Below are 17,073 nucleotides of genomic sequence, written 5' to 3' on the forward strand. Positions count from 1 at the left end.
ATGGTGGGGGATATTAAACATGTCTGACATGTTCTGTGTACACACTTTTTATTCTCATCAGCAGGAGGTAACTTTATAGCTGTGTCCTTCCCTGCAGAGCACCCTGTGAGGGTTCAGGCTTCACTCACAACCCTCATTGCAAATCTGATGGGTCTCTGCCTCAGGTGTAACATGAGGCTAAAATCAAACCAGTCCTTCAGCTATTTATTCATATCTGAGCAATATTTTTAATGGATTTCATTCCAAACACAAGGATCCTACTGCTGCAAAACCAGAGTGAGAATAAACTGAAATACCAGAGTGCTGCAATTTATGGATTTGTCATTGTATCTAACCATCTAAGTCCAGGAGAAAAAAAAATGAGTTAAATTCTGCTATAAACTGACAACAAGAAAACAAGTAACTCATGTGGATTAACTAATCAATGAGGATAAAGTCAGAGACAAGGAAATGTACCACTAGAGACATGAAAATAGTTTATAGGATAAGATCAGAGTTAAGGCACTGGGGGCAGAAGTTGCCTTTTTATTTCTGTTCATATGGCAACAAGCAGGGGAGGGTTTAATGTGCCCAGCAAAACAAAACAAAAGTGCACCCATTCATTGCTGAGAAGAGCAGTGTGTACAAGATAATCTGTAATTCTAGTTGATTCCAGTGAAAGCAAATAAACAAAATAAGCTACGTCTATCATATTTTATTCAGAAAACAAGTACAAAAACAATTAAGCCAACAGTATTTAAAAATACAAACAAAATGTCTCTGTATTCCCTCCAGCCACATTTTAGGTTTTGCATTTTTAAATCTTAGGTTTATATATAATTTGTCTTTATTGATCCTGATTTTAATTTTATTTGAAAGACTCTGAATGAATAGGGCTGGAAAAAAACTGATCTCTTTACAAGCAATTAATCAATAGTGAACAGTTTCTGAATTCCAGTAAGAAATATTTGCACAGTATTTATTTTAAAAGGAACGAACAAGAATTTGATTCTCAATACAAAATAGGTGGGAGCACAGCAATTAGCATAGTGAACAATTACCATGCTGAGGAAATGCTTCTATTTCCATGTCAAAATCTTGATTTTTTTTTTCCAGTTTTGCCAATACAAGAGGAGGATTGATTTCTTCTCTTTTGTCTATTAAAGTACATTCTCAGCACCCCACATTTGGATGTTGTAAAAAGTCAATGGGCTCCTGTGAATTGCATGATAAATAACCCAATTACTAACACATATCTAATTGTTAGGAATTGAAGGTGCTGGTAGAAAAGTCTCCAATTTAAAGTGCATCACATCAGTATTTGCCTCATTTGCATAAAATTATAGACATTTAACCTGAATGTCTGGCTGCAGGTCCTGCCATTCCCTGTGCCACCACTGAAGCCACCTCCTGGCTCCTTTTAACCAGTTCCACTGTGTATTAAAAGACAAAAGATGGTGCACAGTCACCTTGAAAACAGGCTTTTTTCAGATAAATCTTATTCAGAACTCTGATTGTATCAAGGATCAAACTATCAAATATAGCTTCAGTCATCCTCATCTTCACTGTTAATTCATCATCATCATAGGAAGTCCACTGAGATTCCTCTTTGTGAAGTTCCTGGATCTAAAATACAACATGGAAAGAAATTTTTACTTCAAAAATAAGAGCTTCACAAAAGTACTGAGACACTGCACCTAATCCAACAACTTTACATCTGCATCATTATTTTATTTAATTTTAACCACTCATAAGAACTGGAAATACTGGATTATTAATTCAATTTTTTTTAAAGTCAGTAATTTGAAGTTCTGAAGTTAATTTAAGTAAATGTGATTCTCACAAAAGGATGAGAATTTCTAGATCAGGTCTAGAAGAAATAAATTCCCATTGGAAAGTCTGCTTACCAGAATAAGGTCCACTCTGTCTCTCTTACAGTTTCCATACTTGGTCATATTTAGGAATTTTCTTTTCATTTCTAAGTCATTCTGTTCCAGGTTCATTATTTTAATAATTTCACCCTGAACAAACGTCTACAAAATAAAGAAGGCTGAAAAGAACTCTCCTCATAAGAATTCTGGTGCTGTGAAGGTTCCAGATGAGTGACAGGTGCCAGTGTGAAGATCCAGCTTTAAGTCCAGAAACATTCCAAGGTTTAGGGGATTGATCTAGAGGCAGCTGATCAATACTGGCCAACCAACGCATTTTAATCATAATATTACTTTGGAGGTTACACACAAAATAATCATAATTAGGAGAGTTTAAAGGCCCATTCCCATTCCTAACTCCATATATATGGAATATTTTGACTAATCAGCTCACTCTGAATTAATTCAGCCATTTCAGAGTAATGCTGTTACTTCTCCCATCACCTCAGTTACACTGCCATAATCCTCACAAGTTTCACATCTCTTTTGGCCACTGCAATCTCTGCTCTTTTCACTCTTGTTCCTGTGCTTTACATTGCCAGAACATACCTCGACATCTCTGACATCCATCCTCCTGTAGAGATGCCTGTAACAGTGAGATCCCACTTTTTTTTTCATCCATGGGAACATATTTGGCTTTGCAGTCACTTGGTATTTTGCGCACAGCAACTCACGGCTCAGATCAAATATAACCTGTAACAAACTCAGCAGGGCACTGAAGTCAGGAGAGCTGGATTCCAGTCCCCAGCTTTCCAATGAACTTGGCTTTTCCTGAACAGACCCAAACCAGACACTGGGTCAAGTGTCCAAGGTCTTATGGTGGAACTCTGGCAAAACTCTGCATTCTCTGTGAGGACATTTATTCTACTGGAATTATTCTGCAGCAAATCACAAAATACTCCTGGTAGTACCTTTTAGCGTCCCTTTAGTTATATTTACTGTTAGCAACTGGAATATTAAATATTAGCTAATATGATTCAGCCTCCAGAACACTACAAAAGCTAACTAACAGTTAATGCTTTTAAAATACCTGATTATACATCCTCTTGCTTTCTGCTTCCAAATCATTCCCTGGGATATCATTATATTCCAAGTACTTTGGCATGTTGATGTTCCTGAAATTTGAATTTATGTTCTCTGGGGTCCATAATTCTTCCACAGCATATGCAGACAAATTTTTAACATAAGAACTGTTATGTGGTATCACAAGAGGAACTTCCACAGTTTTCTTCCAAGGAGCTGAGTGCCACTGGTCTGATTTGTACAAATATTGCTTTTGTGTCTGTCTCACCAGCAGGTTTTGGTCAGAATTAGGCTGATCAAAATCTTCAGAGCTTCCAAAAACACCAGCATCAAGGATTTTTAAAAGTAGCTTCAAGAGAGAAAAAGAAAAGGCAGATGATATATTCCATATTTTCAGAGGTATTGAGATTATTAGCAACTGATCAAGGTTACACTTAAAACCATCTTATTCATGGGTTCAAAGGAATGCTTACTGACGTATTATTAAAAAAACCCAAACCTATTTTAACTGTATTTGGCAGAATTCAGAATTAGAATTACAGTTCTGGAGTTCCATGAAGATTTTTGACATTTAGCAACATTTTTGTTCTAAATGTGGAACTGCTCTCCCCACCACCACCCTCAAAGCAATTTTCTCACAGCCAGGAGCTGGAAAGGAGTCACAGGCAGATGAGCTGACAGGTGTCCAGGTTTGCTCTGAAGTTAATAAAAATTGATGTTTATACAGATTTATCAGTTTTGACAGCTGACAAATTCCAATAAAGAGGTCACATTTTCCTTTGTTTGGACCACACATGTGTTATCCAATGGATACAGGATAATTACTTAAATAAGGATGGGTACCATGAAGTGAGCAATCTGGTTCCTAACATTGATATAATTTTTAAGGATGATGAAAAACTGGGTCACACAAATTCTTGCCTCTATAGACCCAGCTTCAGGACCAGCACTTGAAATAAAAATTTTCTCACAGTACTTACAGGCAAAGTGGTTGGAGAAGTCTCTGGGGATAAATGAAGTACCTTGTCTGCTTTTGATCTGTGTTTTCTTTTAATCTTCTTATATTCTTTAACTGCATCCTCTATAAATTTAGTTACAATTCTGTCTGTAACTGTGTGACAATCATGAATGCAAAGCATATCAAAATCACCCAGTAAAACATCAGAAACATTTGCTGATGATTCAGATAAGGCAGCAACTGAATTTTCTTTGAGGAGAAATGGTTTCTGATTGTCTTCTTGCCTTAGGTCTTTGCCATAATTCATCATGTCTTTTTCAAAGGCACTTTTATATTTGTGTTGAGCTGTTTCAGAAAATGCAATTAAAATGTCAAACAGAAGTTTTTTACTGAGTTCACTTGCAATATCATCAGCAAGTTTAATTCTTTTCTGATCCTCTACCAAGCAACAAATATTATTGCTTGTGTTTACCTCATCTGTCTTGCTTTTCTTTGGAAGAGCATCTGCAAATATCGTTTGTTTTATCTGTGTCAGTTCTGTTTTTTCTTTATCTGATCCCAAGCACATTAAATTCTTTTGACAGAGGAATTCATTACAGGTACACTGGTTGGAATGGGGAAACTTTTGCCCTTTTCCAGACAGCAAGGCACTGTGTAACCCAGACTGCTTTTCTTTCACTTCAGAACCTCCTGCACTGTTTGTGTCTTCTGCTTTCTCCTCTGCAAACCCCACTCTCTGCTCATCATCCTCAGAGTATTTGCAGTCTCTTTTGAGGGAGTCATCATCATGGGAGGAATCAGAGTCTTCATTCCCCATGTAGCTGGACCTATTTTTGTTAACCCCCAACAGGTGTGAAATCTCATCAGGTCTGACAAAGACCCCACAGTGCTGAGCACACTCAAAATACTTCACCCCTTCATAAGTTCCAGCATTGTCACCCTCAGCTTTGTCCAGTGCAACACCAGCCCAGTGGCCACTGCCAAAATGAGTCTGGCCTTTGAACATCAGAGTTCCAGGCTGACTCTGCTTTACCAACACTCTGTCCCCAATTTCAAATGATGATAATGGGTCATCATTGTCATCCTCAGCATTGGGCAGCTTTTCATACATTTTGCATTGTTCCATTGGGAATTCAGGACTTTTACTTCCACCAGAAGAATCTGTATTTGACACAGGCACAAACTCCAAATGCTGCAGAGGAATCTCCTGTTCTCCGTGCTGGTTTTCTGATAAACAGCTGGAAAGAGCTGTAAATGTAGATTGTTCTGAGAGACAACCATCCTGAGTTGAAAAAGCACCACTTGTCTCTGTACTGAGCAGGGGAAATTCTTCAGGCATGGTGTTATCAGGTAATGGGGGTAATGCATCCATTTCCAGTGATATATCTTCATCCATGCCCTGACTAGGCTCTGAACCTGTCACTTGTTCTGGTGGAGATGGGAAATCATCCATGCTGGAGGCAGGATCACCATTTTTCATTGCATCTGCATCTAAAGGGGGAGGAGGAAGATCTTCACTTGGAAATGACAAATCCTTTTTGTTAGAGGATGGCAAGTCAGCATTTCCAGAGGACAATACCTCATCCACAGGACACAGCATTTCCGACAAGGCATCCTCATCAGTGGGAGGGAGACCCTTATCACTACTGGAGGTTGCATCAGTGCGTGAAGGGCTGGCAGCTGCAGCATTCCCCAGTGTTGGGATCTCCTGAGAACAGGGTTTGTTTCTGCTGCAGCTTTGTGAGGCACCCAGGTGTAGTTCATCCACTCCCTCAGGAGGGTTTTCAGACTGGGAGGAATGTTCTGACTCCATTCTGGAACCATTTGCTTGGTCTGCTGCAATGAAAGAAAGCAGGTGATCAGTGCAGACACAATCCAATGCATCTCCGGGGTATTTCTGGGAGAGGGATGAAGTCTCAGCTCTGTTATCTTCAGGCAGCTCACGTTCATTGTGTTTGTCACTAGGTGATGTTTTCCTTATTGCTATTGGCATCTCTTCTGAGAGATTAGCAAACACATCACCAGTGTCACAGACAAACTCTTCTGGGACACTGACATCTGTGTCCTCTCCATGGTTCAGCTCTAATTCTGGGTCAGAAATGGAACTTTTCGAGATGTTGATCCAAACTGCAGACACTTTCTGAAATTCTGAGTGCGAGGAGTCTGATTTGGCTCTTTCACATTTCAAAAAGTTCTTTGACTTGGACAATGATTCAGTGGAAGTTAATCCTTCAGAAAATGCTTTTAAGTTTAGTTCATCAGAAGCTTCCTGGGAAATATGGTCCAAATGCTTCAAACATTGACTGGCATCCACCTGATGGATTTCAGAAGGGACAGGCACTTCCACTTCTTTAACTGGAACATTTAAAAAATATTTTTTTAAAAAAAGTCAGCATTTAAGCAAAATATTTTATAGAGGAGCTTGCTGATAGATCACTTAGGATAAACAAATCTATCTTGCTCCTCACTATGATATCTAGGACTAAAATAGGAGTTGGACTTTATGATCCTTTTGGGTCCCTTCCAAATCAGGGTATTCTATGATTCTATGAAATGCAGAAAGATGGTTCATTAGAAAAATGATGGAAATAGGAAATATTGCCACAATATATAAATACTTATATTAGAGAGATTATGCACACCCAGAACTATGTAAATGAGATAATTGACTCATATATAAACAGTTATTTTTTACCTGTCCTACTGAGAGTAAGAAATATGAACTGAGGATAAAACCTGGAAACAAAAATAACTCCAGCATGTCCTGTCCAAGTCTATCCTCAACTGATCTATGTTCTTTTTAAAAGAACAGCCTTAAATTCTTGAAAAACTGTATCAAAAGAGAGCAAATTGTTAATGACACAATCAGAGTAAGTTATGATTTTGTTCTGAGAAGCAGTGTAATCATATCTCTTAATAAACCTCTGAGGGAGCCCCACCATCTTGCCCAGCAGTGATTTATACATTGGCTATAGTGAGCAAGACACTTTGGTAATAAATGAGAAGATTGTCTCTCTTTCTGTCTGGATTAAAATTTGATTGAAGTAGTTGAAACAGATTGGACATAATAGCATTAAATATGATTGACCTGTTCCTTCAAGAGTATTTTCTGCCTGAACCAGGCATGAGTTACACCAAGTAGGAAGCATCCCCAAGCCTTTCACTGGGTACTTTGTGCCACATGGATTAATATCTTCATTATCTTTGGGATCAGGGTTTGAAAGAAGTGCCTTTTCCTCCAGCACAGACTCCTAGAATGTAAATATTTAGGAGACAGAGTTAATGTCTTAAGGAAAAAGTGCACATAACCAACACACTTATTTTGACTTCATGTTCCCAAGTGCCAAATGAGTCTTGTGCTGGTTCTATTTTAAAGCAAATACAATCTATGACACCCTTTCTTTAGGCATTGATGGAATTCCAGAGGTGATCCTTACCAGAAATCCACACTTTGGGCCTTTTCTTGTAATGAGTGTGGCTACAGGTTCCATTCCAGCTGCATTTGTAGGTTCCAGAGGTAAGAAAACATCCTCAGCATTAAGGGATTGCTCCAAACCTGGGAACTCCTCCACCTGTTCCTGGTGTTGTACCAGTGACTCCTTGTTCTCAGTAGAAAAGCTGTGAAGAGTTAGACATGAAATGCTTCATTCCTGATCAATATAAAATATGAACATACCCATGCAGGTGGATAAATAGGATAATCACCACTCTGCACTCTTACACAGGACAAAGATCTATGGACAATCAGCCAGAATTTGGGTGCATTTGAATTCCACAAGGCCTGGCTGCTCCAGACTGACACCAATATTCACTGTTCTCCTACAAGCAGCCTTGTCAGTAATAAGAAGTGAAAGCACAGCCAAGAAACCTTTTAAAGATTTCTCTGACTTGTAATCAATAACACCATGAATTATAGATCAGTTCCATGCAGGGATTTATTTGAAAGCCTTCCCCTGTGGGGACTTAAGTAAATGCACAAACCTGACTCACCACCCTGCTAGAGCTCTGGGTAACACTGAATGAAAGGGGGTTTTAATTCATATAGATAAATATATGTCTTTAACTGCTTTTTCTCTTCCTGAAGCAAACTGGATTTTTGTTGTGAGCAGTTGGATGCTGTGGGGTTCTCATTCACACTGCTCAGCTCCTCCAGCCCAGCAGGAAGCAGACAGGGATGGAGAAGATACAGCTCGTGGGGAACAGCAGGGGATTGGGGATTTCTCAGTCTGACTAAACTCCTGAATTATATTTCACTGTAGGATTTTACATGACACCTCTGTGTTTCAGTTTAAGCCTAAAATTTACAAAATGTATTACAAAATCCTTCTGTGGTTAAATCCTCAGTGAAGCACAGACCAGCTCAGAGGGGCTGAGTGATACAGAGGCTCAGAGCCAGAGGGTGAAAAAGGAGTGAATTTCACCAATTAAATCAATACATTTCTACTCATTCCATATGGGTTTTGTGAAGCCTAATTAATATATAGTTGCAAAGTGGTTTGAGTTTGTAGTTAAAAGCCACCATGAAAACATGAACTATCATTAGCAGTTGTGTGACATCATTAAAAGTGCCCTGAGGAACTCACCATTTAGGACAGAATGATAAGCAGTGATCTTGATTTATCGACTGCTTGAACACAGAAGTTTTAACATTTACCATCATAAACTTCCTCTTTGGAATATCTAAAGCTCACACAATTATCTAGGAGATACCTGTATTCATCTTCTCCTCTGGATTTGGTCCTACCTTCAGCAATCACTGAGAAAGGTTTTACTTACCCCTCATATTTCTTGCTTTTTTTATGCTTTAGCTGGACACAACTGTCTTTACTCCCTGACTTCATAACCTCCTGCTTCCCAGCCAAACAGTGCAGCTTTTCCTGGAGTCGTGCTGTTGAATGCTGCATCATTAAGATTTCTCTCTGCTGCTTTAATAAAAGCTTCCTTTCTTGATGGGCTGCCTTGTGGATGTTTTGCAGGTGCTGGATTTCTGCCTACACAAAGCAGAGGAAGAAAGGAACATAACAGAGTGAAGATAACAAAGCTACACTGAAAAATATGTATGTTTCTTAATATAGAGCACTTTTAATCCCAAAATAGCCTGTTTTGATGGGGTGTCAAGTGGTGAGACCTTTAAAAATTAATTGTCTTCAGATCATGCAAAACTACAAGGTGCTTGTAGGTTGCACTAGGAATTCCTTTACTTAAATGAGAGGCTTGCACTATGTAAGGAGCAGGACAGAATTTTTTTGACTACCAAGTGTAACTATGAACCCTGCATAGTGGAATAACTGAGACTATAAAATTACCTGTCAGATTAATTTAATATATTTCAGCATCACAAGCATAAATCAGTGGAAACCTACATTATATGACCTGTTTGTTATTGTGGATTTTTCTATTTGTGCCATAACAGTGAGGTAGCAGAAGAGAGAAAAAAAAAATGTTTTCTTTTATCCAAGATTTACAGACTGCTGACTTTGACACAAAACCCACCTCACTGTGGCTATGTAGGAAACATGCAAAATAATGGATGCAAAGTGATTTTATTTTTTTTAAACACAAACCCCACTTGCTTCAGTAACTACAGACTCCTGCCTGTGGATATGAGATGAATCCCAGCTCCTCTCACTGCAGCATTACCTGCTCCTGTTTCAGCTCCATCAGGATTTTGTGCTGCTTTGCTGCCATGGCAGAGGCTCCAGTGTTCTCCTGCAGATTTTCCAGAACACTGGAGATCACAAGGATGAGAATCAGAGTCAGATCATTAAATGCCTTGAATTTATGGATGGGAGCAAAGATCTTCTCAAAGCAGCTTTAGGTATGGAAGGCTCTACAGAAAGTTCTGATGCACTCAGAAGACATTTCACCATCCTGGGCTGTGGTGTCTGGACCTCTCCTGAGCACTGGGGCATTCCTCACAATAACTCAGCCCAGTCAGTGCTGAGGGTCACCCCTCACTGCCCATCCCTGGGGAACACCCCTCACTGCCCATCCCTGGGGGCTCCTCAGCCCACTTGGTGCCTCACATCACCACAGAGGAAGCCGCAAGAGAAGCTCTGCTCTGCTCTGGAGACACTAAAACCATGCAGGCTCCTTTCCTCTCCTCATGCTTTACTTGCTACATACTTTCCCAAGAAGATTTTACATTTATTGTGTTCTCCTGAGAGGAGAAAAAACAGTCCTGGCAGAGCAGGCCTCCACTGGTGGTGCCCCCATTCCCCTCACCGTCTGCGGCGGCCCAGGCAGGCCCTGTCCCGGTCCCGCAGAGCCTTTCCCCGGAGCTGAAGGAGCACGGCCCGCTGCCCAGCCCGCAGCTCCTCTGCCCTCGGACACGGCTCCACTACGGCCGGGCTGGAACCACAGAAGGTGCTGGAGCCTCCCAAGTGAGGAATGGCTGCGCTCCTCTGGGGACAGAGCAGAGTATGGGTGTCATCGGGTGAACAGTTTGAGAGGGACTAAAATCAAAAGAACAACCAACCCAGAGAAAACCCCTCAGAGTGTTTTGAAAGCTGAGGAACTGAGGAAATACAGCAGCGTGTCTGGGAGAAGGAACAGAAGTGGCAGACTGAAACCGAACGCCAGCTCCCGGTGGAAATTGTATCTGCCATGTCTTTGAGGAATTTCAAAGGTAAAACCAATGTAATTTTTGTGGCCTAATCCTGCACAAAGGCTCTGTGGGTTACCTGGCTCTCAGAGCTGGCCTGGTCACCGCTCTCCCCAGAGTTGTCCCAGGGCTCCCCGTGGGGCAGATTCACCCAAGGTGACAACAGATTCAGGGTGTGATGGCTGTGCAATGACCTCCTCTGATCTGCTGGCAGAGATCACAAGTTAACATCACCAAAAATAAAATATCTGAAAGAAATCTGAAAAGAGACCCCCAAAAACTGCTCTCCCAGTACAAGTTAGCATCCATTCCTGAACTCAAGGTGCCCTTGGAAAATATTTGTCAGCCAGGCCTGTGCACTGCCCTCACTAAGGGCCAGAATTGTCACCCCACAGCTTTTCACTTCCAGGAGCAAGATAGGGACATCAACCTCCCTCACAAGTGAAATCATGGTAAACAGGTAAAAATTTTAAAAGGGGCCCATCAACTGGGTAAATAACTCTCAGCTCCCAACATGATTGTGTTAGAAGGGCCAGGAGCACAAAGGGAGATGACCACAGTTTAAATATGCACAATGAACATAAATATTTAGGTCAAAGTTTTCAAAATTAGTTAGAAAATTATGTTCCAGGCCAGGTCGAATGGGGCATTTTCCCAATACCACTAAATCCTTTTGCTTCATGTTCACCTCCTTGATGCACTGAGCAATATGAACCTCCTCCTCCTGGAGGTTTTCTTTCTCCCAATATTTTGGGATCCACTGGACTGGGATCTCTTTCTATCTTCAATGCAGAGTGTCTCAATGAACCCATCTCTTGATTACTGAAGGTAAGAAAAAGGAAATACTTTCTTATTGCAGTCAGAGATATTATTTCAATTCCTTGCTTTCACAGCCAAGTCCTCTGTGGAGATTGAATCTTTTCAAAGCAGAATGCTGCTCATTTTTATGTGATACTGGAAGTTTTACCTGTGCAAAGGTGCCTGTCTGGTAATTGCATCCATAAGACCCTGGAAGCAATTCTCAAATCTTTATGCCACTTTAAATGAACATAAAAAAGTGCACATACAATATTCTAATTTACATCAAGGATATGATAGTAATGCAAAATGAAGACAATTATACTTTTCACACACGTTTCAGAGGGGTTTCTACTTTTTTAAATATTGGGAAAGGTGTTAATACTGTAGTTTGGGCATAAACAAGAGTAAAAAATGACTATATAGCAATTATTTTAGTGCCCCAAAATATGAATATAGTCAAATCACAGGCCAAATCCTTGGAGAGCCTCTCTGTATCCTGCCTCCTGTACCTGCCAGCAGCAAGGTCACCTTCCAGCCAGTGTCCTCTCCCTGTCTGCTCTGCGTGGTACAGTCTTGTCACAGGAGGATCACTGCCTTTGGAATTCCTGCTGTCCTGCACACGCAGAAATTGTTACACACCTCAATGATTTAGTTGAAAAGCAAAACATTTAACTCTTTTTTCCTCTTCTTTGGAAAGTCCTGGTTGTAAATAATGCTTTCGCTATGCCAACAATTCCTAAAGAGTTGATGAATTAATGGGCTGGGAGAAAACTCTGTGGGAATGTGAGGGTAAGGTGGTACAGGACCTCACACAGATTGTTGTGTATTTAGAACTGCTGTCATGAGAGGTGGGACCTAGAGGTGTTAACCCAGGATCTGAAATCATAACTTACCTTTGAACTGAGCTGCAGCAAGTCCCTCAAAAATCTGTGGCTTTCCTCAACCTCTTGCTTTGCTTTCTTCCTCAGCAGCATAAGCTGATGCTTCTGCTGTTTCTGCTGGAGCTGTGTTAGGAAATGACACATTATAAATGGTATCTTTAACCAGGTGAGACAACACCTGAGAGCTGGGGGGGGCAAAGGGCAGGACAGGAGCTGCACAGCCAGCTCCTGCCACATCCTGCTGCCCTGGGCAAGCAGCACAAATTCTGCTCTGGCTGCAGCACAGCAACATCTTCTCACCCACCAGAGCCATACTGAGGTCCCCAAACAGCAATTTAGGTCTGGCACCTCACTTTTATAGTCCATGGGGTTTATAAAGCTGACTGAGATCAGCTGGTGCCAACTGATTATGGCCTAAGCACACCTGGATCAGGGGAGAGGGAGCACATTTTCCCTCTGGGACAGCAGAACTGGAATTTCCTTTTCTCCTTACACAGGTTTCCCACTGACCTTCAGTTTGTGAGCCAGCAGTAGGGAGGTTTGCCTCAAACTGTCCAGGTGGCTCCTGTGTCTGTCCTCCAGCTCAGTGCTGCCAAAATCTCCCTCACCTGCAGAAGTTTAGGGGATCATCACAAGGGGAATGTGTCCATTGTTCCAACTGCGTTTTCCTTTTGAATCCTTCCTGGGCCTATTTTTGGAAGCCTCCCAAATCTGACATCTCCCTTTATTCCTGAAATAACTTCTCTGCATACATTAACTTCTTCTACCATAACTATAGAAGGAAAATGTCAGTACCCACATCCTGTCAAGAAATGTGTCAGCATAAAGTCCTGCAAGTGTTGGGAACTGGCAGGACTTGAGGGTCTGTGCCAGGAGAGAGAGATGAGGAACAATTCCTGTTCTAAGCCTGAATTTCAGAGTGTGGGTTATTGTTACTTGGTCCCACTGCTCCTTTGCTGCGCCAACACGATCAGAGCCACTGGGTACAAAAGAAAAACTTCCCAACCTTCTGACAAGGTTTACCAAGTGACAAAAGGTCACTTCTTTGGGAACTCGGGCAGCATCCTGCTGTCTCCTCTATCTGTATTGGGATGCAGGCTGGTTCCTCTCTCTTTTGTCACAGGGGCACACAAACCCCTGGAAAAAAGTTTTTGTTTTAAAGTGGGGAAGTTTCCCCTCTTGTTCCAGGTGCACTTTTTTCCACTGCTTCTTCCTTATTGCACCTCCCCTGCCTGTGTGTGTGTGACAGTGCAGCTGATATTATGTTTATCAGTGAAATGTTCTTGGCTGCTTGAGCTTCTCAGATGAATTGCTCAGCTTATGCAAACAGGTTGTGTGTTTATTCTGTGCTGTGCCACTGTCACAGCAACCAGAGTCATAAAAGAATTGAAGTGTGGGTCATAAATAGAAATAGGTTTGACTTGAAAACTTGAGATAAAATCTCTGTCTCTATCCAGGTCACTTGAATCCAAATTACACCGTGGTGCAGGATGAGCCCATGACATGCAGAGTTTGTTTTTGCTTTACAGACTGAAGGGTCTGTAACACAGAAGGAGCAGAGATGTGGGCTTGTTTGTGTACCAGGATGGGTTTTGTGTTTATGTGGGTGTGAGTGAAATAAAATATTAAATCTTTGAGCCTGGTGCATATTTTCTATCAGAATGCTGCTCTGTTTTTCTAAACAGCTTGATTGCAGATTTCACTTTCCTCCTACAGTGGTACTACACGAGGCTTCTCTTAACCCTCTCCTTTTCAGAGTCAATAGACTGGATGGAAATCTCATCTTTTATTTTGGTAATGGGCCTTTCCTGGTTTTGGACAGTTGTTGGAAAAGGCAAAATCATTTTAAATTATCTAGACATGCCAAATTAAGGGTTCATCTTTTTATAAAGAATTTTCGTTTTAGCCAGTCTTTCTAATTTTGAGGACTGAGTCAGACTTCTTAATGCTGATAGTTAACTGGAGATGATTTTGTGCAATGACCTATTTAGGGAAATGGAGTGGATGAAAAAGCTGGGTTTTGTACAGGCAAGTTTTATTAGTGGTTTTAAGCAATGCAATAGAAAAAAAGACAAGTGAACAATTCTTTAGTGGGTCCACAGACAGCACTTTCAAAAGCTCCTGCAATACTAACAAATAAGGTCATTCTATTAAAAAAAGTTACAAGCTATATTTATTGATGCTAAGTTGTCTGAGCAGATTTTAATACCAATATCTGTGCCAGTCAGAAATATGATCATCTATTAGGATAGAATTTAAAACCTGACAAATATTTTCAATTTGTGCCTCAAAGTGAGCAATGCTCTTGTTCTTCTGACCAAAGCCCAACCAGTGGTATTGACCTCAGAGTGATTAAAAAGTTTGCTCTGATCTCTTTTCCCTCCTTTTGAATGTAATTTTCCTAATTGTGGCTATTTCCAGATGCATTTCTTGTGTTGCAACATCCTGCATTAAAGAAAATACCATCTGGCTAAACTTCACGTCCTTTTAGGTGATGATGAATGGCATTTACTGCCTACCCAGATAGCTTCAATGTGCATACACTCAGCCTTGTGAAAAAAATGCTATTTATTAAATCACTTTCCGCTGCACCTGCAGAATCTCAGCAAAGCCCTGTAGAATCTCCCTGACATATAATTAAAAAAGCCAGGCTAAAAGTCTCATTTTTCTAATCACTTGAAGCAAGGCAGAAGCATTTACTGCTGCTTTACTCAAGGACAGCTTTTTCTCTTTCTGCCCATGTCAGCAATCAGACCAACCCAGTTATTATAAAAAGACATATTTGCAACTTTAGCTGTAAGCACAACTTTGTCTGTATTATTGCCTGGAGGTGTAGGAATATGGGGTGTAAAGTGTCCTGAAATGCTGCTGTGGAGTGGAACAGCAGATCCAGAAGGAACTGCCCCACTTGCCCCTGTCTGTGCAGTCCTTCCCCTCTCAAAAATTACCATGTCAGCTCAACTGCTTTATTATTTCAGGATGCTCTTCAGGTAAGGTGAAAAACCATCCAGATTTCAGCACTCTCTGTGCAGGAAAGGAGCTGCAGTGATGACAGGTAAAAGGGGAGGAGGAAAAAAGGGTTTGGTAACTCCTGATCACAGCTGAGAAACACAGCAGGTCCTTCTCTCCTCTCTAAACACATCTGGTATCCCTCTTGTCACTGAAGAGTGGCTGCTTACCAAACAAGGGGATTAATGTGGCCTGTGCTGCTCCTGTGCTCTGCATATTTTGTGTTTATATCTAAATCCTCTGGTGTGGAGGGCTGGCCTGAGTTCAGCTCCCAGCCAGATGTTGCAGCACATGGCAGTGCCTCACCCTGCTGCCGCCCCTTCTCACACAGGGCAGCTCTTGTCTCAGGACAGCAACAGAGCTGGGCCTGAACCTGGACCTAACCAGAGTCCTGAATTTCCGTGGAATGATCCTTCTGTTCTTTATCAGTTATTCTAAACTCTCTCAGTCAGTGACAGCAGACAACTCCAGAGGTGCTGAAAGCAAGGCTGGAGCTCACTGGAGCTGTGGGGAGTACAAAACACAGCCGAGGATTTGGGAAGGAACACAAAGAGCTGCCTTAGCTCAACACCCTCCATCAGAGCACAATTGGCTGAAGCCATGCTGATGCATTTCTGTGCTTATTCCATTAATTTAATAATTTCTCCCTCTTCTAGAAGCAAGAAGGCAGCTCCCTCTAGTGATACAAGAAAATATGTCAATCAGCAGTTTACGGGAAAAAATGATACATATAAATACATGTTTCTGGTTAAAATTCTGTGTTTCAAGAACAATGGAAAGCATTCCATTTGCTTTCCTAATGCAAAATATTTTAAAGCAGTAGCCATGATTAAGCATCAACATTTATAAATACTTTTTAAACAGTTAGTTTCAGCTTAAATGCTGTTATCTCTCAAATAAAATTTTAAAAAAAGGAAACAAAAAGTCTGGTCTGATGAAATGAGATTTCTGGCTCATTCAGTCCAGTGTGGCTCAAAGGCCATTCCCTAAACTAGGGAAGGGGCACAGGCAAAATGTTGAGGTTTTTAAAAATCGTATAGTTCTCTTCTTTAATAGAAATACAAGAGTTTTGGGTACTGTGAGCTGTATTCAGAGGATATGCTGGGGCAGCAAGGAAGGTACAGCTCATCCCCTCAGCTCTCTGTGGGAGAGCCCTGGTGGTTTGGCAGGAATGACAGAAAGATTTTACATAGTGGTGTAAAATGGAAAGCTCTTCCTTATCAGCTCATTGGTTATACCAACTTTTGTGCCTAAAGTGATGAGAAATTCATAGAAGTGCAAGGTGAAATCACTTCCCAACACTACCTGTGGAGACAATTTTTGTTCAGCACAGCACAAGCTTATGGGATTTGGAATTCTGGGTTTTATACTGGCTGTATTTAAAAAGAAAATTCAACAATTCAGGACCAGTTCACTGTCTTACTCCAGGAAACAAACAAATATTTGGTGAATATCTTCTTTTCTCTACTTTAAAGATGTTTGAAATGAAATTCGTTGTTTTGCCAAGTGTGTTTGCTACAGAAAATCTTTCTTTGGCAGAGCAGAGGGTGGTCAGGGTGATGTGTGTTCCTACTCTGAAAGGTAAACATGTGCAATTTGGCAGCAGTTGTAGAATTACACCTCATTATGTTGCGTGTGCACGGTGACTTCTGTGTCCCGAGAAAGGACAGAGCCAACTGCTGGGTGATGTCTCCGAGCAGACAATGCAGCCCCGAGCCTGAATGCCTCGTCCGTGCTCAGGGTGGGGACAGAGCCACTTGTGACCCATATTTCAAACCCACATTGTGTTGAGCACGACACTTCTGTGCCTCCTGTGCAGCAGCCCGGCCGTGCTGGGAGTGCTGCTTCCCTTGGGCTGGCAGCTCCTGCAAATGCTCAGGGGAAGGGAAA

The 17,073-nt window shown here is 41.3% G+C and overlaps 1 protein-coding gene across 1 annotated transcript in view; it reads right to left on the minus strand.

Moving 5' to 3' along the window:
* Positions 1-1,174: 1,174 nt before the first annotated feature.
* Positions 1,175-17,073, minus strand: part of CCDC187 (coiled-coil domain containing 187) — a gene marked incomplete at its 5' end in the record, with an annotated part of 30,949 nt that continues 15,050 nt past the window's right edge. Inside the window, 15 exons of the mRNA XM_083876031.1 lie at positions 1,175-1,605; positions 1,887-2,012; positions 2,457-2,600; positions 2,938-3,279; positions 3,911-6,243; positions 6,977-7,139; positions 7,326-7,506; positions 8,665-8,879; positions 9,529-9,616; positions 10,114-10,292; positions 10,572-10,696; positions 11,181-11,314; positions 11,803-11,906; positions 12,187-12,297; positions 12,685-12,782. Of these exons, the coding sequence (XP_083732157.1) occupies positions 1,420-1,605; positions 1,887-2,012; positions 2,457-2,600; positions 2,938-3,279; positions 3,911-6,243; positions 6,977-7,139; positions 7,326-7,506; positions 8,665-8,879; positions 9,529-9,616; positions 10,114-10,292; positions 10,572-10,696; positions 11,181-11,314; positions 11,803-11,906; positions 12,187-12,297; positions 12,685-12,782 (4,529 nt within the window). The 3' untranslated portion in view covers positions 1,175-1,419. The remainder of the gene's footprint in view (positions 1,606-1,886; positions 2,013-2,456; positions 2,601-2,937; positions 3,280-3,910; positions 6,244-6,976; positions 7,140-7,325; positions 7,507-8,664; positions 8,880-9,528; positions 9,617-10,113; positions 10,293-10,571; positions 10,697-11,180; positions 11,315-11,802; positions 11,907-12,186; positions 12,298-12,684; positions 12,783-17,073) is intronic.

Source organism: Zosterops lateralis (genome assembly GCF_965231275.1).
Source record: "Zosterops lateralis genome assembly, chromosome: 20".
Lineage (NCBI taxonomy): Eukaryota > Metazoa > Chordata > Aves > Passeriformes > Zosteropidae > Zosterops > Zosterops lateralis.